General features: G+C 37.8%; 1 protein-coding gene across 1 annotated transcript; it reads left to right on the plus strand.

Annotated features, from left to right (window-relative positions):
• The first annotated feature begins 369 nt into the window (after positions 1 to 369).
• Positions 370 to 24,501, plus strand: LOC109481580 (mitochondrial Rho GTPase 1-A-like). The gene is made up of 21 exons (XM_019784174.1): positions 370 to 500; positions 1,979 to 2,037; positions 2,456 to 2,537; positions 3,215 to 3,258; positions 3,652 to 3,705; positions 3,845 to 3,925; positions 5,411 to 5,440; positions 5,649 to 5,699; positions 5,923 to 6,024; positions 7,363 to 7,404; positions 7,856 to 7,912; positions 8,500 to 8,608; positions 9,611 to 9,731; positions 10,217 to 10,301; positions 11,488 to 11,633; positions 12,260 to 12,357; positions 13,455 to 13,585; positions 14,277 to 14,360; positions 15,397 to 15,522; positions 16,117 to 16,313; positions 23,001 to 24,501. Exons 1-21 carry the CDS (start codon positions 446 to 448, stop codon positions 23,110 to 23,112), a joined length of 1,866 nt encoding a protein of 621 aa, XP_019639733.1. The 5' UTR covers positions 370 to 445; the 3' UTR covers positions 23,113 to 24,501.
• Positions 24,502 to 26,164: the final 1,663 nt, after the last annotated feature.

The raw sequence follows: 26,164 nt of genomic DNA on the forward strand, positions 1-26,164 counted from the left end.
TACACTACATTAGAATTATGTACTTTATTTTCAGGTGTCCCCTATCTATAAATGGTAAAGTCCAAAGAAGCGTTCAAAGTTTCCCTCCGGTTGAAACGCTCCTTCTGATTGGTCAATTCACGACGCATGCGTACCGGAAGGCGCTAAAAATTGGAGAAGATGATCGTCTGGAGGTTAGAATTTACCGAAAACGCCTAAAACTCCCCAAATCCACCGGAAGGAAGGGTTTTTCGGGCACCATGCTGGATATACAGTAGGATCGTGCTCTCAGAAGAGGTAGAACTGCAAAGAAACGGCATCGCTGTGGGAAATTTTACAGAAAACGGTCTCGGTTTGCTAGTGTGGGGTGGGAGGGCGGACTGACTGACACCGGCAGCGAGCTTGCACAACTCGAACCAAGGACTCCAGGTTCTTCTCAAAGACAGTCGCCTCATTTCTAAGAACAATGGACGCCACCATGAGCATGAGGAGGGACGTGAGGATCCTTCTTGTAGGAGAACGTAAGTAGAAATAATTTGTAACAGAACTACACATACTATTACGGTACACTGCCCCCCTCCCCCACCAATTTATATAGGTCGCAAATTAAGTATTGATTTAGTAGTGCGAGTGATCTGGCCTATACATCGTAGTACGGTACCTTAGTCTATTCTTATACGTGTGTATTGTGAATAGAATGTTTTGTAGATAAATTACATTTTGATAGAAGCATGTTTTTTTATACTCTGTTTTTTATGTGGTACCCAGAGATCTAACTTCCTGTCGTGTTAGCTTCATCACGTGGAAATTTTGTGGCCCCTCCCTCTTTTCTACCTTGCCGTTTACGGTCATGTTTCGCAAACTGAATTATCTCTTCTGTAGTTAAGATGATAGCACTATCAGCATCTTACTGTTCCAGCTAGATAAAGATATGTGTGTTTTATCGATACATTCAAATCAATATTGACTGCATCTCCAATCATTATATTGTAACCATTGGCCACTTCCCAAATGCAAAATGGGAAGCAATTTTCCAAATGGATTTGCCATGTCAGGCACCCAATCAGTAGCAGAATTAGGAATTTTCTTTTTTCTTTTTCTGAATCCATGACTTTTGAATTTTGAGATTTAGAGAGCTTGAAAGAAAACTAGCAATTGTGTGAAGGAAGGAAATGAAAATTATGTAAACTGCAAATGTTTACTAGTCTATATGTTATCATATTGTTATGTTTATGAATGTCATTGTTGTGATGTTTATTACTATGATATTATTATTAATACCATGCCATGATGGATTATTTGATGAAAGTGTGTCTTTTCTTTTCGTTTAATATGATAAGGTTATTATGATTTGTGATTTTTTATGAATCACATTTTTTTTAGATTTGAACATACATATGTATTGATGATGATTTGGAGAAATGAAACAAACACCAGTAGTCATCCAGTTGCAAAATTTGGGGAAATATTAAATTGAAGTACATGGCTTAATGGTATAATCATGTTAAGTTAATTAGAATTTCAAGGCTGTTCAACAAAATTGTTCAGCCATACAAGATACTCCTTCTGATTTCTTTTAGGGGCATTTTTAGGGGAAAATTTTGCAGATACATGTATGACATCTCTTTCTATATCTTTACACACAATTTTTTGTCTATAATAATAGTATAAAGATGACAGATTCGGCAAGGTTTTTTCTGTTATGTCAGAGAAAACTGTCAAATGACAGAAAGACAGATGCCATTGTGTTTACAATAAATTACATGATGCATCTAATTTTTCCATTGTACTATATAGCTACCCTATGGTACATTTGTATGTTAATGATTGTGATAACTACAAATTGAATGCCACTTGCATGGCTTCTCAGAATAAGCAAGGACTCAGAGGGATGGATTTGCTTACTGTTGAAAATAGCCTTCTGACTGTTTCATATGTAGCATATATTATAGATAGTCTGACTTGTACCTTAACAATCTTCATACTATTTTTTTTGCAGCACAAGTAGGAAAAACTTCACTGATCCTGTCCCTTGTGAGTGAAGAATTTCCAGATGAGGTAATGACATGTAGTTTAAAGTTAGACTACAGTACTTATAATATATATATATAGTACTCATTGAGAGACAAATAACAGTAATCATTGTAGGGTCTAGGCCCATTAGTATTCTAGCCAGCAAGAAATTTGTGTGTCATTCAAACTTTGTGTAATGTAATATCATTTGACATGTCAAAGCTACAATCCTAATTTAATGGGTTCTGGGCCCTAATAATCTTGACCTGAAACATTACATATACATTTGTACTAGTGCATTTTGAGGGGTAAACAATATAGAGTTACTAGAATTTGGTTGTATCATAAACTAGTGTCTGCATCGCAATCAAGTGTGTCTGACCTTGCAACATGTACATTCCAGTAAGTTCAGGAAAACACAAAATGCTACAGGGAAGTCTGACTTATTTTGTCCCTCCCCCAGGTCCCTCCCCGTGCAGAGGAGATCACCATTCCTGCTGATGTCACTCCGGAGAAGGTCCCCACACACATAGTGGACTATTCCGGTAAGATACCACCATTAGTACTGTCCATTACTAGTACTGTACATCCAGTTATAGTAAGGAAGACTTTCACATTAAAAGGGGAAAGAAGGTTTTCCAGGTGTTAACCCGCATGTTATGTACAAGTGTGTGTGTCAGTGAACTTGTGGTTGATATACAATATAGCACAACTTAAGAAGCCCTAAATTTATGGTTTGTAATGATATTTATTATGTAAGTGGGTGGGTGGGTCATGAAAAAAGAAAGGTCAAAGTCAAAGTTGGGCGACTTGGGCCTCCTGGTGGTTGGCCATGGTACTGCAGCAGGACTTGCAACTTTTGTATCTTTTACGCCATGGTCTTGAATTTTTGAGAGCAGATAGCTTTTCATATACATGTACATGTATGAGTTGGTGTGGGTTTGGTCCCATTTGCAGCTTGTAAAGTTTGTTGTTGAAACAATTCTGTAATACATTGGAAATACACATATTCAGGCATATAGATATAATTACAACCACTGCAAAAGGCTCTGCATTTAACTTTCAGTGCATTTTACCCCATTTCCAGATCCATATACACCCTCAGTACTACCATTTTCATCTAACTGGACTGGAAGGGTTGCAAAGCAATTTGGGTAAAGGAGTGAAGTCAGCCATATCTAATCCCCTTTACTACATTATAATTGCTGTTTCTTATTTATAGCACAAGAACAGACAACAGATCAGCTAAAAGATGAAATCCTAAGGGTAAGGGTTCTATCTTTATTTTGTAATATCTTCTGCAATAATGTAATTCGTAAGTTTCTAATAGGACTACATGTTGTACAATTCATACAATCCAAGTCTAACTTGTCAATGCCTTCATACATACCTAAATAATACTGAAATTACAAAATATACTAGTAGAGTTCTCTTGAACTATGCATGTAGTATTTTTGAGATTCTGTTAAGTAGATGACATATTTTTCAAATCAAATTATGCTTCAATATATTATTTAACTCCTTATAGGCTAGTCATTTTAAACATTGGGCTATTCAGATTATGAAGTACAGACTATCCATATATATTCCCTACAATATCATCCACTTGATATAAGTATTATTGAATAACATGACTAATTTGTCTATTTTGTGTTGCAGGCAAATGTTGTCTGCATTGTGTATGCTGTGGACAATGACTATTCTGTTCAAATGGTAGGCCTGGGTTTATACAAACATTTCTGGCTTTTGTGCACTGATAGATGAATATAAAGTAGTATTTACTAGAAAATGATACATTTGCTATTAGTTTAAAGGTATTATGAATGGTTTACATAAAATTTATATTTTCCAGATCACCCAGAAGTGGTTACCATTTATCCATGAGACAGTAGGAGAAGACCTGAGGATGCCAGTATTACTGGTAGGGAACAAGGTAGGACTGAGCTGGGACAGACACTGTTTGTTTGTTTGTTACTCCGTGAAGGAGGTCAGGACCTCCGGACGGAGTGTTGTAATCGGCTGATTTTTCATGTTCGCAGTCAAAACACTGGGTTCTCTTTGTGTAATCGGCACGCAATTTTATACGCCGTCTGCGGGCATGCCCGTGTTGATGCACGAATGTGTATTTTTGCCGTTGCTGCTTTCGCGGTCAATGTAATATCGCAGACGCACCCCTACAATTACGAGGCGAATTGGAATGGTCCAGAAAAACGCGTTGTTTGGAATAGCAGTGGGGTTCAAAAAAGTTCATGCAGATACGGGGTGGTTTTTATAAGTGGTTCCAGATGTTTTTGCCCATGGTTAAGAGATGCCAAGTTTTTTGGAAGATGTTCGCAGCCAAAACGCATTCTTCCGTACGTCGCATCTTCTGTGTAATTTCGCATGTGGTGTTGCATTATGTCCGGGATGATGCACGTCTTTTTATTTTTACCGTAGCTGTTTTGATATTGGAGTAAATGCTTATTTTCGAAACATCCCCATTTCTTTGAAATGGTTTCGTCCGTTTATGCAACTGTTACTGCGCTAATGACGACCAGTCGCGCTGTCCTGATACACCGCGAATGTGCGAGTGTTCCCTGTAGACAGTCCCGAGAGTCATTTTTTTGCACATTCCAGGAGCCAAACCAAAATACGTTCATGAACCGAGTCCAAAAACCGAAACGTGAAAATCGGATGATCGGACCTGATGTACATTTCTCTTTCTATAGATTGTACACACAATACACACATCTTTAGATAATCTGGCCATGGCAGGTTAAAAAAAAAGTAACCCTGAATCATACTAGATTAGCGTAAATGCATGTTAATGCGTTCAAAACAAGAAAAAAATTGTTTCCGGGTATTAATCTCTTGAATCACGGCGCTGAATATTGACGCAAAAATATTTCGGGCATCGCGCGCCCTTCCCGCGTCACGTGTAGGCATCTCGCATCTCTGATTGGTTGTTGCGTCTTAAGATTACTGAGCCGACGCGCGTTTAAACAATTTTTCTTTGTTCGATTTATCACACTTCACAGAGAATTGTCGCCAATGGCTACTTCTTTTTGTTGCAATATATAATACTTCACGGAGAATTGTCACCTATGGCTTCTTGTTTCTTTCTCCTTTGGACTAAATTCTGTTACAATTTAGCATATGATATAATAGTATGGTCCCTGCTTGACCTAAGGAAGTTAGTATATTTTTGATGCTTTCATAACCTGTCTTATACAACCACTTTCTGTCTGTCCAGTAGGAGCTCAAATTTTGATTGAGGCAAAATTCTTTAATATCCTGTGAAAATCAGTCCAATAGGAGCTCAGGATGTTCTACTATGAAAAATCTGGCCAATAGGAGCTCAGGATTTTTTACTACAAAAATCTGTCCAATAGGAAGTCAGGATTCTGTAAGTCAAGTTTTTATTCTTAATATCTTTCAGTCTGATCTTCAAGAGGAGAGTTCAATGGAGGTAATTTAATTTATATGTTTCTTACATAATCAGACATGGTGTAATTTATACTATGAATAAAGATTGTTATACCAGTTTAATAATCTAAAAATTTGGCTGTACGATATAGAGTCAACAAATTGCATTTTTGCTTTCTGCATATACGTTCAACACAAAATGTTAGCTATAACTTAATTGTATTCATTTATTGTTATTTTCTACCTTTCAGTCCATCATACCAGTAATGAATCAGTTCCCAGAGGTAGAAACCTGTGTTGAGGTGAGTGTAATTTTAGTATTCTTAGTTGTTTAAAGTAACTATGATATGACTGGTATAGTGATATGGTAAACAAAACTGATAATCGAATGCAAATTTGATACAAAATCCCAATCAACAATTTGTTGTAACAGATCAGTATTTATTGTTAAGATAAATATTGTATTTCTTGAATATTTTTCCATTTTTACTGGTCTTGAACTAGATTTTTAATTTTTTTCTTCAGTGTTCTGCGAGAAATCTGAAGAACATCTCAGAGCTGTTCTACTATGCACAGAAGGCAGTTCTACATCCCACAGCACCTCTGTACTGTGCAGAGGAGAAAGAGGTAAAACTTCAGCCACAAGAACTAATTGTTGCTGCAGGATGCTAAGCTACTGCAGCAGCAGAACAGAGTGGACTACTACTACAAGAACTAAAATGTACATTCATATTCAACTTTATTGACATTGGCATGACATGTTTGATGAAATTTTCGAAACATGCATTGAGCCAACATTTACAACTTTGACAATATTTGAAATGCATGTAGAGCAGATAAAAACTGCAACATTTTAAAATGTGATTTAAAAACACTTTTCATGGACAATATAATATATATCATGTCCTCAAGTACAATTATTTATACAATATCGTTATGAAGCAGTCAGTTGTAACATGGAGTTCCATGGTTGTAAAAATTAGTTGCCAGAGTAGTAGTACAGTTTCAATGCTCCAGGGTGTATATGTACAATAGCCGTGTCACAAAATGTACAATGTAAGTAACAGGCCTGTGTACCTGAAGAATTTTCAGATATAGCTACAGCAGTTTACTTGTAGGTATTATGATGTGTAGTTTTCAATGTACATGTATATCCTTTTTTTCCTTTTCTCTTGGCTGGTGATGATATGCGGCTCGCCACACTCACACTCACTCACTCACTCACTGCACGGCTTAGCGTCCGTTGTTCCCCGTCATACAAGGGTTGGACGTCGTGGGGTGTCGTTTGGGTCTAATAGCTGCTCTCCAGCTGCTTCTGTCTAGCGGGTTGGCCTTCTGCAGTTTCAAGTTTTTCACGTCTTCCCTAATACTGTCTACCCATCTCTTTTTTGGACGACCACGCGGGTTTCGTCCCTCTACGGGCATTGTCATGACCTTCCTTGGCCAGTTCTGCGGGTCCATCCTTTGCACGTGCCCATACCAGCGCAGTCTGTTGTAACGCAAGATCTCACGTAGACTGCTTACGCCTAACCTACACCTAAGTTGATCACTTGACACCCTATCAGCCAGTCTACTGGAACATATCCATCTAATCATGGCGTTGTCACATCTGTCTAGCCTTCTAAGGTCTTCCGTGGACATAATGCATATAATGTAACTTTTTGCACTGCTTAAGAATTTTCATGGTTACATCTGATTCAGTTACTATACATGTACATGTACATATATCTCGATACTCCAAATAACTCTAGAGTATCTTTTAAACAAGTGCTAAATTATCTAATTTTCATCTTTTTGTGATCTTTTTCAGAGGATGGTTTTTATAGTCTTTTAGTTTTGGCTACCTGTAACACACATCCATGCCTTATAAACTTGAAGGACAGTTGCTAACTGAAATATTTGAATGACAGAATTGGATGTCTGGATGTAGTAACTTGTATCTCAAGCCATTATTCTTGTTTCCAGTTGAAAGTCCCCTGTGTGAAGGCCCTGACAAGGATATTCACGGTAAGATAGGGGTCATTGCAGAACTTGTACATGTAGAATCAAGTAAAGAATTGTGAATTTAAACCATAAGCAGAATGATCTACAATGTACTAATTACTGACAGCATCAGTAATCCTCAAGGATGACAAAGATAACGAGGTTAAGAATGTACAGCTCCTTATTTGGACACTCAGACAAAGATCATTAATGGACCCCTTACCTTTTGTAGAACATCGAGTCCTTGAACTTTTTAGTGTTCTAAAGAACTGCATTGTAAATAAAGACACAATTGTTTAAACAGCAACTACTTCCTACAATGCTGTTTGAAATTTGCTAATAATTTTCTTGAAATTTACTTTTCGAATCTTTTCCAGAAAGCTGCTTTTGAGGTACAGGACAGTCAATGATGTACTTGATACATTGCTCAGCCCCAAAAACTCATTTTAACAAAGTTTGTTGTTCTTGTTCACAGATCTGTGATGCTGACAACGATGGTTTGTTAAAAGACAGAGAGCTCAATGAGTTCCAGGTTTGTATGAGTCAGACATCTATTTTTAAGCTTATTTTATTTGTGCCAACTCGTTATTTTCTTACTTCTTAATTGATGGACCATTAAGACCTCTTTTGATCAATGAGCTTAACCTTTTTGTGTAAAAAAAAATGTGACTTTCAGTTACATGTTCAATGTATCTACATGTATTGCTACCCCCTTTTTGTATTCAGTCCTCTCATACAACTGTCAAATACAGTCTACTTAAATGATGGCATCTACTAGTACAAAATGTACATGTATGTAATTAATTGTGAATTATAACTTTTAGTCTCAATTGTTAATTTTTAGACTAGGTTTATATGCATATTTCAAATTTGTATAAATTACATAGTATATTACATGTAAATGAGAACTTGCTTACGAGCTGCAAAGAGTGATGAATAATAAAATGAATAATAATTTGTACCATTGTTGCATTGCTCTTATATACATGTATAGTCTTATTTGTCTAATAAAATAAAAAAGAATTCCATTGCCGAATTGCCAGCCTTGTTGTACATGTATTTGTATGTGATTGTTAGAATGGTTTATAAATTTAGTGTGTTGATTGTTTGTCCCAACAGAAGAGATGTTTCAATGCTCCGCTGGCCCCCCAGGCCCTGGAGGATGTGAAGGCTGTGGTGAGGAAGAACTGTCCTGATGGTACCAGGGACAACGGACTCACACTGCCAGGTCTGGGTTATACAGTAGCCTACTGATATGACTTTATTAGCAAATAGCAGACGTACAACATGAAGTGGTGTCTGAAATACCTTTGCTAATTAACATAAAATGTGGAAAATTACGTTGCAACACCTGTCAATAAAATTACTGTTTACAGTAATTCCTGATTTTTTCACGGTACTGTACATGTATGTCCACAATTTTCACTGTCACTTCTGTACTGTGAACTTATCATTACAGTTAACAAATAGCTCCTCAACTTTCTTATTCCTGCACCTGTCGCCACCATGAATATATATTATAGTTCCGTGAACATGTCCATTTTTCTCAGACCGTGAACTTTTGCTACCATGAACATATTTAGCCACTCGTGACTGTCACACATAACTTAATATGGCCTCCCAAACACTGGCCAAACTCCTACCAACCATGGTTAGGATTACATGTACCTGAAGGTTAGGTGCAAGGTTGGCTGTGGTTGGCTGGTGTTTGGGAAGTTACATGTAAGCTACAGCTACAGCTGCGCCAGGTGAATGTTTCAAAATATTTAAAACATTTACTGTACAATGTTGACTAGGTCATGGTTGACTCTGGTGGTTGTCTGGTGTTCAGGAATACATGTACAGTACAGTAGGTCTGTAGTGTACGGGGCATGTTTGGGGGTCAAATTTGACTCAAAATTAACTCAAATTCGGTTGTATGGAAAGGTACAATGTAGGTGTGGACTAAATCTGGTCAACCGCTCTGACCAAGCTTGGATGGTTGGTTGGTTGGTTAGTGTAGGGGAATGTTTTCAATGTGTGAGTGGCTTGAATTACACTTCCAGTGGCCCTTGTACAGACACCCTTCTTTTAAAAAACCATAATGAGAATTTGCCACCTCAGGTGGTACCGATATCTCCTCTGGCCCATGGACTAAATAGATAAACATACTGGTACAGCTCAGCCACTGCAAACAATTCTTTTGGAAGTAAACCAGCTGCTTGTTGCCCCCCTCCTGTCCCCTCCCCAGGTTTCCTGTTCCTGCACACGTTGTTCATACAGAGAGGCAGACATGAGACCACCTGGACAGTCCTCAGGAAGTTTGGCTACGATGACAACCTCCAACTCACAGAGGAGTACCTCTATCCAAGGTAATTTACTAATGTTATTAATTACATTATTTATGTCATACCTGGATTGTGATAAAGTTTGATAGGGTGTTCCATCCTGTGTAATAATGAACACACATGATTCTATTTGGTTATCACATAGGCTTCCAAAAGTTGCATACTATATTAGAATGATTTAACTGTGTTTCACAGAGCTGTACCTACACTACACAATGTGCAATGTATATGTGTAAGGCTTTATCCTAGGTAATTTATGAATTCTGTCATTTTTTTTATATTCCAACATTTTATCACAAGATATTGTGGGGACAAACTCGACTTTTTTCCCCTTATATTAATGCCAACACCAACAGAGGGGACAATACAATACTCATTTTCACATATAAAGTACATGTAAAGTGAGGAAAGTTGTGTTAAGTGCCTTTCCATGTCAGGACTCAAACCCCTGACCTCTTGGTGCATTGTGTCATTGTTGCTGAATGTTGTTTGTGTCCTTTTTTTTTCAGCTTTAAGATCCCCGTCGGCTGCACTACCGAGCTGACTCACCAGGGGTACTCGTTCCTCACCATGCTGTTTGAAAAGTATGACGTGGTAAGTGTGCAGCTAGCTGACTTAACAGAACCATGCTTTTTTTTCCACATTCACTGTATATCAAGACTCCTCCAAGAAGGATAGATAGAAATGGAACTTATGATAATTCAGGGTTCTCAAATCAAATTTTAAGCACTGAGCCTTGTTCAATGAAGGTTAGACATCCAGATCATGAGATATGCAAGGATAGATTTTGGAAACTGTCTTTCCCAAGTGCGCTACATTAGGATCTGCTAGGGATTCGAACCCAGAACCTTTAGATTATATGAATTAATGGATGTGTGAGGGAACAAACTAACTTTGTATTGCATGGAGCAATGTACATGTATGGCAGTTAAACAACAATACTACAGAACTACATGTAATGTAAACTATCCTACAATTGTAACTACAAATTGTTATTTGTAACAGTTAAGTTATGTACATGACGGCCCGGATGATACATGTACAATGTACATGTAGTTCCACATTGGAACAAAGTATAAAAAAGATTGAGAGGCCTACATTTGTAGGGATTAGTTGGTGTTGGAGATGACAACGATATATAGAAAATAAGCAAACAACCCAATGACCAATTTTATTTAGTACAACAATACATTGTTTTTGTTGTTATGTCATTCTGTATGGCATGTGATTTCGTAATATTGTATAGTCTGTTATTCATGCTTTGTATGCCCAGCATTGCCTAAAAACACGTTATGTACAATTTTAGTGGGGCAGATAACTGAAATAACCTTTCAAATTGTGATACAAGCACCAAACTTGGTACAAATACTCATGAGACATTACTCTTTTGAAAAAGTACGCGGGCCACTTGATTTGACTTTTAGCGCCCCCTGGCGGCGCTTTTTGGTACTGCAGCCGACCTTCCGGGCTTTGTATCTCCTGTTCTAAACATGCTACAGTCATGATTTTTATGTGGTAGAAAGCTGTTAAAGTAAGGAAGAAGTGACGTAAATTTGGTGTCTCTAGCTGCTTGCGTTGAAACTGCAGGAGCGTTTTTTTTTGCCGGTGCAAAAATTTGCTCCAGGGGCGCTTTTTGTTACTGCAGCTGACCTTCCGAAGCAAAAAAAGCGCCCTTGAAGCAAATTGTGCACCGGCAAAAAAAACGCCTACATGCACCTGAGTGTAACTGCTGGTGAAAAAAAAAACTGAAACTGAAAGTTTCTGCTAACTCTCCACCCAGGATGAAGATGGTTGTCTGTCCCCAGAAGAACTACAGAGCCTGTTCAGCGTGTGTCCCATCATGCCCTGGGGCCCAGATGTCAACAACACGGTGGTGACCAATGAACAAGGCTGGATCACACTACAGGGATACCTCAACCAGTGGACGTGGGTACAGATTTCTGTGGTTGAATACTAAAATAATAGGTTCGTTTTTCAAAAGCAAGTGTTTAGCTAACATTTTGGTGACCGTCTGTCACCTTCCTCAGAGCAAATCTGACTGGTTCACATTGCACTGCAGCACAGGTGTTGCTGCTATACATAATGTAAAGTCTGATGTGTTCAGCTTAATTAACCTCTAGGCTGTATAAAAAGAATCTCTTTATTTGACTTGTTTGTAGTTATATTTACAAAATGTAGAAGAAGGAAAATATATTGTTTTTGCTCTATTTCTCCTTTCTCTTTTTCTTCTTTTCCATCCCAAAGAAATAAAGTCATCAATGACCTGGACCGGACGTCTGTCACCATGGTAACTGGTGCTGTACTGTAGTCACCCTGTGTTACCTCATGTAGCAGGACAGAACGGGGGGAGGGGGGTGCTCACCGTATACTATATAATGAATGTGTTTGAGTTAATAAGCAATAACTAGAGCAGTAGTTTGTTAGGCTAGAACATAATTATGAAGTTAAACACAATACATTTGCTTTGCAAATATTAAATTTCTAGTTACTTGGTAAATTTGCTAGACTAGAATGGAGACCAGAGATTAACATGTTGCTGATATGATTGACAGCCTGACAACGTACCTGGATGTTCCCCGTACCATGGAGTTCCTGGCGTATCTCGGGTACATCGGAGGGGAACACGAGAACCAGCTGTCAGCTATCACAGGTAAAACAACAGAAATTAATTTTTATGGATGACATCAGCGCATGCATTAAATTTTCCCAGATTTTGGAGAAAAAAACAAGAAATTTTGTTGCCAGTGGTCAACAAACAGATACAATGTAATGGACAAAGATATCTGTTGCCATACCGGAAGGTGGATGGCAGATAACTATGAAGACAGGAGACAAGAAAAGGCTCTAATTTAATGTTTAATTTGCTTTTAACTTTGATGCAGTGATATGTGATGCTGGCTGTGTATATGTGATGCTCCCACTGAATCAAAACCATTTGTGCAATTATTGAGTCAACATTTGAGAATGTAGGAACCTTGTTTTTTCGGCCTGCCTTGTTTTGTTTTAGCCTGCTCGCATTGGATTTGGAGTCTGCGAAGGATGTCATCCATAAAATTTGCTTGCTGTGGCCTAAAACAACTACAGGAAATTCATTTATTTTCACACTGTCACAGGGACTTGATTTTATAGCAGATCATGGGAAAGGAGGTTTTTAGTTCACAATTTTGTAGTACAGTAACTGCCACAACAAGTAAATTTTATTGACATCCTATCCAGACTTCAAATCTAATGTGTGATAGGGTGAAAAAAAGTCAACTTCATGAACAACAGCAACAAAAAATGACAGAACCCTACACTGTGCAATGTACCATAAAAATGCCAGGAATTTCACAAAGTCCCCTCCCCAAAAGGTTCTTAAGTTCTTGTAAGCTAATTTTGATTTTGGGGTAACTTTGTGCACATGCGTGTCACCCATACCAGAGAGATTTTCCATGTGTCCCACCATTGTGTTCTCTCCTGTTGCAGTAACACGGGAGAAGAGAGCAGACCTGCAGAAGAAACAGACCATGAGGAGTGTGTTCCATCCCTAATCCCACCAGTGTGTTCTCTCCTGTTACAGTAACTCGGGAGAAGAGAGCAGACCTGCAGAAGAAACAGACCATGAGGAGTGTGTTCCATCCCTAATCCCACCAGTGTGTTCTCTCCTGTTACAGTAACTCGGGAGAAGAGAGCAGACCTGCAGAAGAAACAGACCATGAGGAGTGTGTTCCATCCCTAATCCCACCAGTGTGATCTCTCCTGTTACAGTAACTCGGGAGAAGAGAGCAGACTTACAGAAGAAACAGACCATGAGGAGTGTGTTCCAGTGTAATGTTATCGGACCCAAGGGTGCAGGGAAGACTGCCTTCCTACAGGGACATCTGGGCAGGAACTCTGAGGTTAGTACTTGTACAAAAAATGTACATTGTAAATGGTATAAAACACATACAACAGCGCTATCTAGCAGTCATTTTGTTGAACTGCAGGTTAAATCATTACCAAAGGCATCAATTACTTAGTTCACACTCATTTAGGGAACTGCAGATTACAGGCTTTTCATATATTTGTACTTCAATGTAAGTTCACACTGTGCCACCTATTGGTGATTTTAGACAATTGCAGGTCGGGTCATAATGGATTCATTGACTTGAGCCTGTAACCTTGCAGTTGCACAGCAAGTGGTATATCTGTTTTCAGCAGTAGTTACTATTTTTCTTTTGTCTCAAGACAAAATTTAGATTTTATTTTTTTGTTAGGTAGCAAAATTAAAGACCACATGTGCAATGCCAAAATACTGTCTTTGATACTTCAAAAACACAAAAGTCATGGTATATTGATCTCAAAATGTGGTCTACATGTATGTGTACAAACATCTGTATCTGTATAGCCGGTATAACCGCCTTTCGGCGTAACACACCAGCTTCGCAGGTACGCGGCGCGTATACATGACTGTATACAATGCAGCTAAAGAAAAAGTATATGGAAGTTGAACACACAATGATGCCAGTGGACTAGCCCCTACTGTACATGTGTAGTATTACCTGTACTTGTTATGCCACACGACCCCATTGTTTCTATCCTCCTGACCAGTGGCAGTCCAGGCTGGCAAAGGAACACCTGTCCAGGTACACCATCAACCTCACACAGGTGTACGGACAGGACAAGTACTTACTGGTAGGTACAAATATGTATATTTTTAGATAGTAGAAATTCTTCAATCAGTGACTGTATTTAAAGGTAAAAACACGTACCTCCAAATTTTCGGTGTCGACTGTACACCTTGCTCACGGAGTGACCTAGTCTCGCGAGAACACAAGACTAGGCCGAGACTTGTGTGGATCTTCTGACCTCCCCCCCCCCTTTTTATTGAAATTGCAATACACGCAGAACAGAGGCAGCTGTTGCTGGTGTTGTGTCCCGCACATAGAAACGAATAGTGGACAGACAATTCTCATTTTCACTTGAGTCTAGTGGGAAAAGTCGTGTAAAGTGCCTTTCTAAAGGGCACAAGATCGGTGGCATGTCAGGACTCGAACCCGGGACCTCTTGATTCGGAGTCGCGCACGCTACCGCACGACCCCACTGAATACAAAATTTATTTGTCATCAACTCAAAAACACGTCATCCTCTGTTGGCAGGAGATTTCTGTACTTTTCTTTTTTTTGTAACTCCAGGGCTCAAAATTTAATTTTTCTTTATACCTGCACCATTCAGGATTGAGGAAATATGGACTAAAAGTTATTAAAAAAATGTTGATATATTTCCTTTAGACATAACACCATACATGTACAAACAATGTGTGTGGTAACAGTCAATTGCATGAAATAACAATACCTGCATCTATACTGTACATAGTCATACATGTGTACATGAGGTTAGGTACAGGTAGATATTAGAAAAACTTGCACAGCCCCAATTATACCTACACGATGTACAGTAATGTCTAATGTGCATATACACTCATAGTATTTCAAGTCATGAACTAGCATAGTCAGCACTGTTCAACTTTTGAATCTAAAAATTATTCTTCTTGTACCATGACTGTGAAGCCTGGTGATCAGCCTTTCAATGATATATACATGATGCTGCATACAATAAAATTATTGATAAAGTAGTAACAATGGAGAAATGACTGATCAAATGTAAGTTTCCAACTTTAATGTGTTGAGGGTATATGACTAAGTTGGTGACATGTATGTCCCTGCTGTAGCTCCATGAGATAGATGTGGGAATCTCAGACATCCTGACTCCTGAGGACATGGACTGTGACGTGGCGTGTTTACTGTACGACGTCACCGACCCAAGGACATTCGAGTACTGTGCCAGGATGTACAAGGTACTGCCAGGTCATTCATGCTAGCAGCTCTGAAGTTTTACAGCACAATGTTTTTTTGTTTTTTTTTGTACTCCTTTGCTTAACATGTTTTTTTTTTGTTAGTCCATGGTTGTGGAAGACATTTACCATATGAATAAAAACCAAGCAGATGTCAGGAGGGAAAACTGGCTGAATGAAACAAGAAGGGACACAATTCTTTACTACATATACATGTAGCTGCTATTACAAAATATCTGTTCTGCGTTAGAAAGAGCTCATAATACATTACAGTTACAAGCAGCGTGTATTTAAATCAAGTCTTATTAGCATGATTTAGTCCAAGTCTGTTTAAATTTCTTTCAAAATAACAAGGCAAAATGACGCTGTACTTAAGTTGTGCAAATTATCTAGCAAGCACCACAGCTTAACATAAAATACAAAATAAATTCCAGCTATTCCCATCTTAGCCCCATCCAGTTTTTTGAAAGAATTTCTTGCTTATAATATTAATAAGTTTCTGTGTGTATGTGTTTGTGTGTGTGTGTGTGTTTGCATGTGTGTGAAAGGGAGTGAAGCCTGCCATCTCTGACAGCCATGTTTACCATACTTTCACAGCAACACTTCATAGACAGTAAGGTGCCGTGCTTGTTAGTTGGAGCCAAGGCTGACCAGGCTGGGGTAACCCAGGACCATCCCATCCAACCTGAGGAGTTCTGTAAGAAGTACAAGCTGCCTCCACCACAGGGCTTCACCACCAAGACTACAGTCAACAGGGACGTCTACATGAAACTGGCCACACTGGCCAACTACCCGTAAGTACTGCACTAGCACTGCACAGTGCATGGGAGACACCTAGTGATTGAAAGAAGAATTGCATGTGAACTTTTAAGACAAGTGCTTTTGAGCAGTCACCAGGCATAGAAGCTGCTGTGTACATTTGTTATTATGTTCACCGGTGCTATAGTATTATCTTTATGATAGTTACATGTTGTCACCTTGTTGTATATTTAGATAATTACAATTATTATTTATATTCACTTGAAAAGTACATGTATCTTGTGCTTTCCAAGCTCATTTGGTAAAGGTAACTTTCAATGTTTTTAATATGTAAAACAAAATATATTGCCAAGGTAAGTAACAGTTAAACCTACAGTATGCATCACATGAAATATTATTGTTAAGTGTTGTAGCACAGTGTTACATAATTATGTTTGAAAACTTGTACTTGATCACTACCTTTACCAAAAATACTTGGGAAGCACTAAATACTTTAACTTTGTGAAATCATCAGAATTCTGTCCAAAATGTTCAAAACTATGAATTTATGAATTTTAAACAAACATTCATCTCAATAGCAGAAAATTTGTTTAAAACCAAAATATAGTGATGGAGAAAATACAGGGTAACGGGTGGCATTAAAAATTGCACCATTGAAACTTGTGGCTACACATGTCAATAACGTTACCTTCTAGAGTTCGAAGTCAATGATTTGAAAATGATAATACTTTCTGCAGTTTTCCTTTGAGAAATATTTCTGTAGCTAGACCTGTAGCTGAACATTTTTAAATTAGTAATGTGTGATCACGTAAAACATTATAACTGTAAGAGCCAGATTTTCCTGGGCATCTTAAGAGCAAATCTTTATATGTCAATTTTTAATACTCACAGTCATCATAATTTCAATCCGAGATGCAGTGAATATGCGTTTCCAAATTATACTATTGTTCCGATTGCAAACTTAAAATGAAAACTACCTACATCAAGAAGTTAGGCCACAGTGAAAATAAACAACAGTTACTGAATTACGAGACTAGTCAAGTCAAGACTTAGTCGATTACAAGGAGGCATTGTTGACATGTGCACCATAAGAAAAAACTTTGGGTGACCGCTCCTCTCTCTTTGTTCACAGGCATACGTAGGTACCATACAGTAGCGCCGTGTATGTCTGTGTGCTTTCATCCGGTGCAAACATACCGTCCACAGTGGTGATAGCGGTGGTAGTGGCCGTGGCAGAGTTTTTATATTTTCTTGTTTTTCCATACTAACCACAGCTGCATGAGTGTAACTCAGCGCATGGCTGCCTGCAGAGCTCCAGCATGGTCAGACTGCATGGTGTAGACTGTAGATTTATCATTACACTCTACTAAGTACTAGCACGTCGGCAGAATGTACTGCACCTGTGCGAAACCCATAACAGGGTGCACCCCCTCTGCCCAAATCCCAACACCCCTCCCAAAATGTTCAAGTTTAGGGTTTTCTCTAATTTAGCATTTTCATGAATAAATTTGCCAATTTTTTTGCGGAGAGGTACAATGTATCAACCGATCGGGCAGCACCTCTCCCCTAAAAAGACTGCTGCCCAATGCATACATTGTAGCGTTTTGACGTCTCGTTTATGGCCAAATTCATGTATAATTTAACAATGACATCCTGATGTCTAAAAAGTATGTTTTTCAAATGTTGTGTCAGAAAAGATGTATCGTCTGCAAAATTCTGAAGCAACAGTGAGCAAGGAAAACTGAAAAATCTGGGTTTCATGCAGGTGTAGTACATTCTATGTTCTGCTGATGTGATCAATATAATTACAAATATAGGTATGCCATGGTGGCCTTTCAGAAAACTACCTGTAGCTTCTTATTAGCCATCACTGGAACCTCGTAACCCTCCTTTTCTAGTATAGACCCGATTTTACACACACGGGCAAAAACCTGTCATACGAAAACTACCTGTACATGTACTAATGTACATGCAAGCGCATAAAAACTGCGTAGAAACGTAAAATTTTCCTGGGTGTAAATCGGCCTGTTTTGACGTACGCCAAGAATGTACTACGTTACCTCAAGAACTGGTTCTGACTATTGATTGTCCAAAAGAAGTCTAGAGGCCGTGTTGAAAGTCTACCACAGCATACTGATTGACCTGTGTGCAGAAACAACCTGTTCTTCCAAAGACTTTAAATCTTACAAATCAATCTCTTAAAACTAATGAAAATTTGAGTCCTCCTCATATCCTTTTGGATAATTTTAACTCTACTTGTAAGAAACAACTTTCCTTTCAAGTTAGATCCCTTGTGTGCGTGCATGGTTTGAGTCCTATTGTCTATAATTGCCTGAGATACACCTACATTGTACTGGACCTTAGTATCTCTATTCAATCTGAATGGTGGCTAATGTTATGTAGCAATGAATTGGTCGCCATGGTGATAGACTTGTAATCTCCAAGCAGATGTTGGGGTTAAAATCAACCTTGGAAATTGTTCATTTGGGATAATGATAGTGCTGAGATGGAATTCAACCGGTTTCAACTTTATCTTTCATCTCTCTCAAGAATCACAGAGATTGGACCACTAAGTCTTCTTCTTTTTATACTTTTCCTGTGCCTACCTAGATTTTTGAGAAAGACGAATAAAGTAAAAACTGGTTAAATTCTGTCTTAGCACAGTCATCGTAAAGCTATAAATGCTATCAGCCTTGTAAATCATCAAGGTTTTTCAGAGCCTGACACAGAAAAGCTCAGACGCATTCCAGGGTTTTTTCTGAAAAAAATTTAGCACAAGGGTGCAGATCACAAGCATGATGAGAGAGTGAAACAACCAAAGGTTTTTTTTTTAAGAGAGTAATACAGTTTATAATGCTACAATGCAATTTGTTGTATTGTTTCTACATCTTTACTGGGAAAAGAACATTTTGAAAAATACTAAATGGTGTGTAAGTAGCCACTTAGGGTTCAATCTGAAAAGTGATGGAGCTGACTGGTTACATGAGGGAGCAGCACCCTTATTCCCCTGTTTAGAAAACCCCTCCGAATGCCAACAAGAATTTATTTCCCCCAAAACATCTGCTTGGAGATTGTGAAGATCGTAACTGGAGGCCAGGGACTCTGTTGATGACATATCTGATGAGTCACGTTTTATTTCAGCCACTGGCTGTTGCAATGCTTGTGTTCGTGTGACAAGTGTGCAACTTGCTGGTGCCAAAAGGCCTACAACGTCCTGCGCCATTCTCTTCTCACCCCCATAATACACAGGTTCTGGGTCCTACCAACTTCTCTCTGTCTCTTACTTAACCTGCGCTGTTCCAGCAATTGTCATGACCCCCCCCCCACAAACCAGACACTCCTGACATCAAATTTTTACTTATTAAAAACTTTTTCTTTAATCGTTTTATCGTTTATCGTCAAATCCTTTTTTTTTTCATTTATTGTCACAGGTGAGTTTAGAATTTTGGGTTTGATGAACTGTACACGTATTACGAGGATTTTTTTAATAGAAAGGAAGGTATTTTTTGTAGGCCCTACTAGGGGGTGCAGACAAGTGATGGAACAGCGTAGGACACTACCATGAGTAGCAGTGTTATATATAATAGTCCGTAGCCTGATCCTGTTCCTTTCTGTCTGTTGTTTCTTTCCCTTGCATCTTGTCTGTGCGTGCGTGCGTGGGGCATGTCGTATTCAAAAGCTTCCTAGAAGGGGAGGGAGGCAAGGGCAACCCGTGGTTTCCGGATAGGTCAGTCACTAACTTCACTCCTACATGCCGTGTGTCTTGTACCATTTCACAAGTCATTTGTGTCTCCAGGGCTCGAAATACTGTGCACCTAAGTTAGTGCACCCAAATTTGGAGCTGTGTACCCATTTTTTCTCTGGGTGCACCAGTGCACTCAAATATTTCCGTAGGCATACATTATGTAAAGATTTAGATGTATAGTACACAGCACAATCTTTACATCTAACTATCTCTCAGAAAAATTAATACAATAAAATTATTATTGTTATACTTTTTCTTCGAAATGAAACATAATTCGTTTTTTCTGACATTCCACTTAATTTTTTTTTTTAGATGGTGCATCCAAAAAATAATGGGCACCCAGTTTTTTAGGTTGGGTGCACCAGTGTACCTATTCCTAGAAATGAATTTCGAGCCCTGGTATCACTTTCATCATTCTTATTATACCTAAATTTACATGTACATGTCCATTAGTGTAAAACGGAAAAGCCATTTGTCGAACAAGATACTGTTAATATTGAAATTTTCACAGTGATATACTAGTAGTTTGAAAAGAAATATTTTCTTATATTACGGTACTACAGAAATGTTTTTTTCTGCAATTTGGAAAAAATGTGGAAACCTGTAATTTTCGCATACCTCGAAATAAAACACCACGAAAGTACATGAATTTACAGTATTGTCTTGTATACTAAGAACTAGGAAGAAGTAAATAAAAACCTTGTTCCACGAAATTGTTTCATCACAAGTGAGATTGAGATATTCTAAAGCAAGACTCACATTTGACATTTCATGATAGAAGAAGAAGTATGTACAGAATCTACAGAGTTGCACTGGCCTCCTTCTCTTGGGATGTCTGTCTGCACGTTTGAAAAATCTACTGCCTTTTTCTTGACGCTTTCAGTTAACATTGAACATTTCATAAGGCTATAATTCACCATCCATACAAACTAGCCACTTTTTTTCTTCATACGCCAACTCAAGAAACTGATTTTGTTGCCTTTTTCAGCATTATTTGGCAGCATTACTGCTAAGCTTGTTTTTTTGTTACCTCTAACACTTATTATTTATCATCCAAGCAGGTATGTGATGTCCTTTCTGCAGCATGGCATTTCATGTGTACTCACTTCTAAGTCTGGTGTCATTTTGAATTAAAGGCATCCAATGTAATTTCAGGGTGGCAAAGCAAAAAATATTCTAGATGAGGAAATCTGCCTTTTATTATCTCATTTGATTGAAATAGCCCAGAAATAAGCTCCATGAGAAGGCCCTTTATTTTTTGGTACCACCAATAAATAGCTGGAACAAAACAATACAAAAAAACAACTGTTTTCCATCAGCAACATCACAATTTTACCGCACAGATATCAGCTATGGGATAAGGTTGATTCAGCTTAGTACTTTTTTTTTTTAAATAATTTGGGAACCATCTAGTTTTGCCACCCTGAAATCTCGTCAGGTGCCTTTATGACAGTCCATGGTTTGACTGCATATGCACATTGTGACATAATTAAATTTAAACACATTTGGACATGTAACTAGCGTTGACAAGATCTGCTCACTAAACAGAGGCTGTCACCTTTGCCCTAAAACATGCGCAGTTCAAACCATGAACCAGCGTATTAGTATGTGTTAGTGATGTTCTATTTTGATTATACACAATGTATTCATGATGATTGTAGAGGCATGTTGCAAAATATGTGTAATTTCACATTTATCCATTATAAAAGGTAGAAAGGATTCAAAGTACAAGTTGGAAGCCTATTTTTCAAAGTTGTTTCATTGTCAAATATATGTTGTAATTGTTGGCAGTAAATTTAGCACAAATATAGGTATCCTTTCTTGATTGACAATGTTTATGATGTCAAAATTTGAAAATGTAGGAATCTTTTTTTTCGCCCTATCACATTAGATTTGGAGTCTGTGGTGGATGTCATCCATAAGATATTACTTGCTGTGGCCATATACAAAAATACAAGATACAAAAACTATTATTTTGCATCACAGAGAATGATTTGGTCATTTCTGCCAACATTCACTCAAAAAAACTGACTTGTGTTCAGGCACCCAAAGCAACTTCAGAGCAGTAAATTTCAAAGTCAATTTTAGTCATTTTTGTGTGTGGAGGATGTCATCCATAAAATTTACTTGCTGTGGCCTTTTACAAAAATACAAGATACAAAAAAAATTGTATTTGCATCACAGAGAATGATTTGGTAATTTCTGCCAACATTCACTCGAAAAACTGACTTGTGTTCAGGCACCCAAATTAACTTCAAAGCAGTAAATTTCAAAGTCAATTTTAGTCATTTTTGTGTGTGGAGGATGTCATCCATAAAATTTACTTGCTGTGGCCTTATAAGTTATACAAAAATTCAAGATACAAAACTATTTTATTTGTGTCACAGAAGATAATTTGGTCATTTCTGCCAACATTCACTCGAAAAACTGACTTGTGTTCAGGCACCCAAATTAACTTCAAAGCAGTAAATTTCAAAGTCAATTTTAGTCATTTTTGTGTGTGGAGGATGTCATCCATAAAATTTACTTGCTGTGGCCTTATACAAAAATGCTAGATACCAAACTATTGTATTTGTGCCACAGAGGATAATTAATTGATCATTTAATATTATAATAATTACAGTATCATATCTGTGAGGCAAAGATGGGATGTAGCTGGCTTAAACTGTTTTGCACTAGGCTACTTCTTAAGCTAGTTTATTGGTCGTACGAAAATAAAGAGTTTTGTCACATAACTTATTTTGGGGTATTTCAAACGCTTCAAGTATACATATGAAATGATGATAGAAATGTCATTACAATAAATGTCAACAACATCAGAGACATGTTGCCCTGAAATTGCAGTGGATGCCTTTAACATGCACACATTTGAAATTTAGCAGAAGTGATATCTATGTGCAACACACAAGCAGTTTTGTTCTGTTGAACCCAAACATATACACGTAGGCTAACTATGTGTTGTCTTCTTACCCCACAGGCACCTGAAGAACATGCAGAGTAAGAACTCCCAATTCTGGCTGAAGGCGTCGGTTGGAGCGGCAGTGGTGGCAGCTCTGGGCATCATTCTGTACAAGAGCATCAGCAGATAACCAGTCCTGAAGGCCTTCCTACATGTACATGGTGTTCACGTATGATTGTGTAGACAAAAGGCTGCTGTGGGCTTGTGTACTGAGGTACATATTGTGACTGGAAGGTACATGTACCTACATGTAGATTGGGATGTCACATCGCCAGATTGTCTGTCTTTCCCTCTATCAACGTTATTCAAGGTCTTATTCAAGATTTTGTTACATCCTGGGTATTGGCAGTTAGAGATATAATGTAGTACATGCAAGTATATGTCATGTACATGTAGATTCATTTGTCAAATTTGCTATGATTGTATTGCCTTCTATCTATGGGGGGTCATTCAGGTAAATACTTCATTAAAAAAGGTATTATTGAAACTCCTATGTACACGACATTTATGTATTGTTATGAACATTGTATTTTCCATCTTGAATACATTTTCAGCCAGAAACAAAGATTTTCTTTCTCCAAATTTTTTTAACGTTTGTAAAAATTACTAAAATATGCAAAATATAAATGGCTTTCACGAAACACAAGGTTAGGGTAACCATTATTATTTTTTTATTTAGAGATCATAATTAAAATACCTTTGCACATTTTCATAAAATTGAATTGGCCCCTTTGAGGGTAGTCTTCCCAAGGAAGGTGCCATAGATTATGTAAATTACATTCAATCGTTGCTTTACACAAAAGTGGTGCAAGGCTAAAAAAACATTTGTGTGCCCTAGCACTGTCTGAATGACTCGAAAATGTTTTAAAATATAGATGCTTCCTAATGTCTGATAGCAAATATTTACCTGAAAGCTTGTCTGTGACTATTTCAGTTTCAATATTGATATTGTAAGTAACAATAGTTGGATATTTTAGTTTGGTATCTGCAACAAAATTGTCTCTGCTTTGCTGTCTAGTTTGACTGAATCATTATGTCATCTTATATTCAACTGAATAGATAGCAAATTTTGAAGAGAAAGTGTTCTTTTTTTAATTCTTGGCACATACTCTTGTATAAATCTTTGCTATGTTGTTGAGATTATTGACTTGTTAGGATGTTACTGATGATGGTTGTGATGAATTTATCCAGTTGTGGATTCCTATAATTATACATTATAGAATGTTGTACAGAAGAATGTTATAATGTGCTTGAGGTACATCATAATACATGTACATATTCGTTGTGCATGCTTAACAAGTGTTTAAGATTTACAAGTTTCCAAATTATACTTTAAGGAACATGGAGATCTTGAATCCCCAATGTCAGGATTTGTCATTATTGGTGAGCAAAGAACTATTCTTATTCAGATTTTGTTTGGAACCCCCTCCTAAATTACATTGTCTTTCATTACCATGGAACAGGCTATCAGTATTTAGACAAACCATCTTTGACATGAGTCTCTGAAGCCCCAGTCACAAATGTACATGTAGAACCTTCCCCCTGAATGCCAGCCAACCTGGTTCGGGAACAGTCTGGCCAGATTTAGGCCTTCCCTTTAAATGCAAATCATATTCGAGTCAAATTTGACTACCAGCCATTGACCACTGACCTATACGTACATGTTTACAATTATGTACTAACAAACACCAGCCAACCATAGCCAAATCTTCTGTCCACACCTGTATGTTTTTGCACATTCTGTGAAACATTCTGCTGCCACAGCCAACAGTAGCAAACCTCACCAAACACAAGCCAACCTCAGCCCATCTTGCTCCCAACCTACTCCTAAGGCCACACCAATTTTATTTGTTGCTTCTCGGATTTTTTCAAAAAAAAATATGAAGCGACAGCGCGAAATAAAAGAAAAGCAGGCCAAGGCAACCCATGTTAGCTGGAAATGTTACAATATGAGCCATGAAGTGAACATACCAGGCTGGTTTATAATATATATAGACTTTGAACTTTCAATGAAACAAAATTGCATTGTTACATTGAAAAACTTTAAGAAGTAGGAAGAAAAGGACTTTCTTCAACCATTGGGGCCAACATATGTCTTTGAGCATTTTGCAGTTTAATTTAGAACTTTTTTTTTGCAAATCAGAAAAAAATGGACAAGGCAATCCGAGAAGCAACAAATTAAATTGGTGTGGCCTAGCCATGGTTGGGGAGAGTTTACAATTGGCAGTGTTCCAGAGGCCATATTTGGTTACCTGTAACAAGGGCTTTACATGTATAGGGTCCCTTTCTTCCAATTTGACAGATCCTCAAATTTCGCAGTGTTGCAATTTTTAAAACTCAATCAATAGAAAGCAGGCTGAAAAACTTCATTATGCCTGTTTTTGTTTAAGAAAAGTTATAGAAAATTACTGGTATTTGGTTGTTGATTGTTTGATGTCTTTGCTGATGCCCTTCCATTTTCAGTTTGTATCCACTTCCATCGGTTGCTTTCTTCCACATGGAAGTGGTACATGGGCAACAGACATGCTGAACCAGGTTCTGTAATTAAGGCCACACTGATTTGATTATAATACAATGTATATGGATGCTAGCTTGGGAATAGAAGAAAAGTTTTGGTTATTTTAGAATTTAAGTGGTCAGGAACCATGAACGAATGACAGAACATGGTATACCAAACAAGTAATTCATCAAATAAGTTTTGTTGTTTCACATCATCTTTGACTTTGGGAGACTTAGTGGTGCAAGCATGCTTTATATCATGCCAGCTTCCATTCATCTGACATCTATCCTTAAAGTGCACTCAACTTTGTTTTGGAAGCAGACAAAATTTGATGCACAAATAGTCAATATAAGTCAGTTTGGCCCAGTACTTACTCTAAAAAAGGTAAACTGTATGAAAATAATAAGCCACAAACATTTACTATTTTCCATTTCAATGAATTAAACAAGAGCCACAACTAATAGTAAAGGGTATGGTATGTGTAAGACATGAGTTTTGTTTTGTGTACAGTTGTTCAATTGAGGCTGTGTAGAGAGTGGGGAATGTGGATATATGTTTACTGCATCATAATGACATTGTAGTAACAAAATTGTCAACATTTCATTTGAAATGTGATGCACAGGTTAGTGTGGTTGTACAGATGGAGAGAGAGAGACATGGAGAGAGACCGCTAGTGCTTACT

Source organism: Branchiostoma belcheri, unplaced genomic scaffold (assembly GCF_001625305.1).
Source record: "Branchiostoma belcheri isolate BF01 breed outbred unplaced genomic scaffold, Haploidv18h27 scaffold56, whole genome shotgun sequence".
Lineage (NCBI taxonomy): Eukaryota > Metazoa > Chordata > Leptocardii > Amphioxiformes > Branchiostomatidae > Branchiostoma > Branchiostoma belcheri.

Bases quoted from the DNA above. Each gene is read 5' to 3' on its own strand.
- LOC109481580 (XM_019784174.1), top strand. From the start codon at position 446: ATGGACGCCACCATGAGCATGAGGAGGGACGTGAGGATCCTTCTTGTA. The intron at 3,926-5,410 runs GTAGGACTGAGC...AATATCTTTCAG, and splicing joins TATTACTGGTAGGGAACAAG to TCTGATCTTCAAGAGGAGAG. The intron at 5,700-5,922 runs GTGAGTGTAATT...TTTTTTCTTCAG, and splicing joins AGGTAGAAACCTGTGTTGAG to TGTTCTGCGAGAAATCTGAA.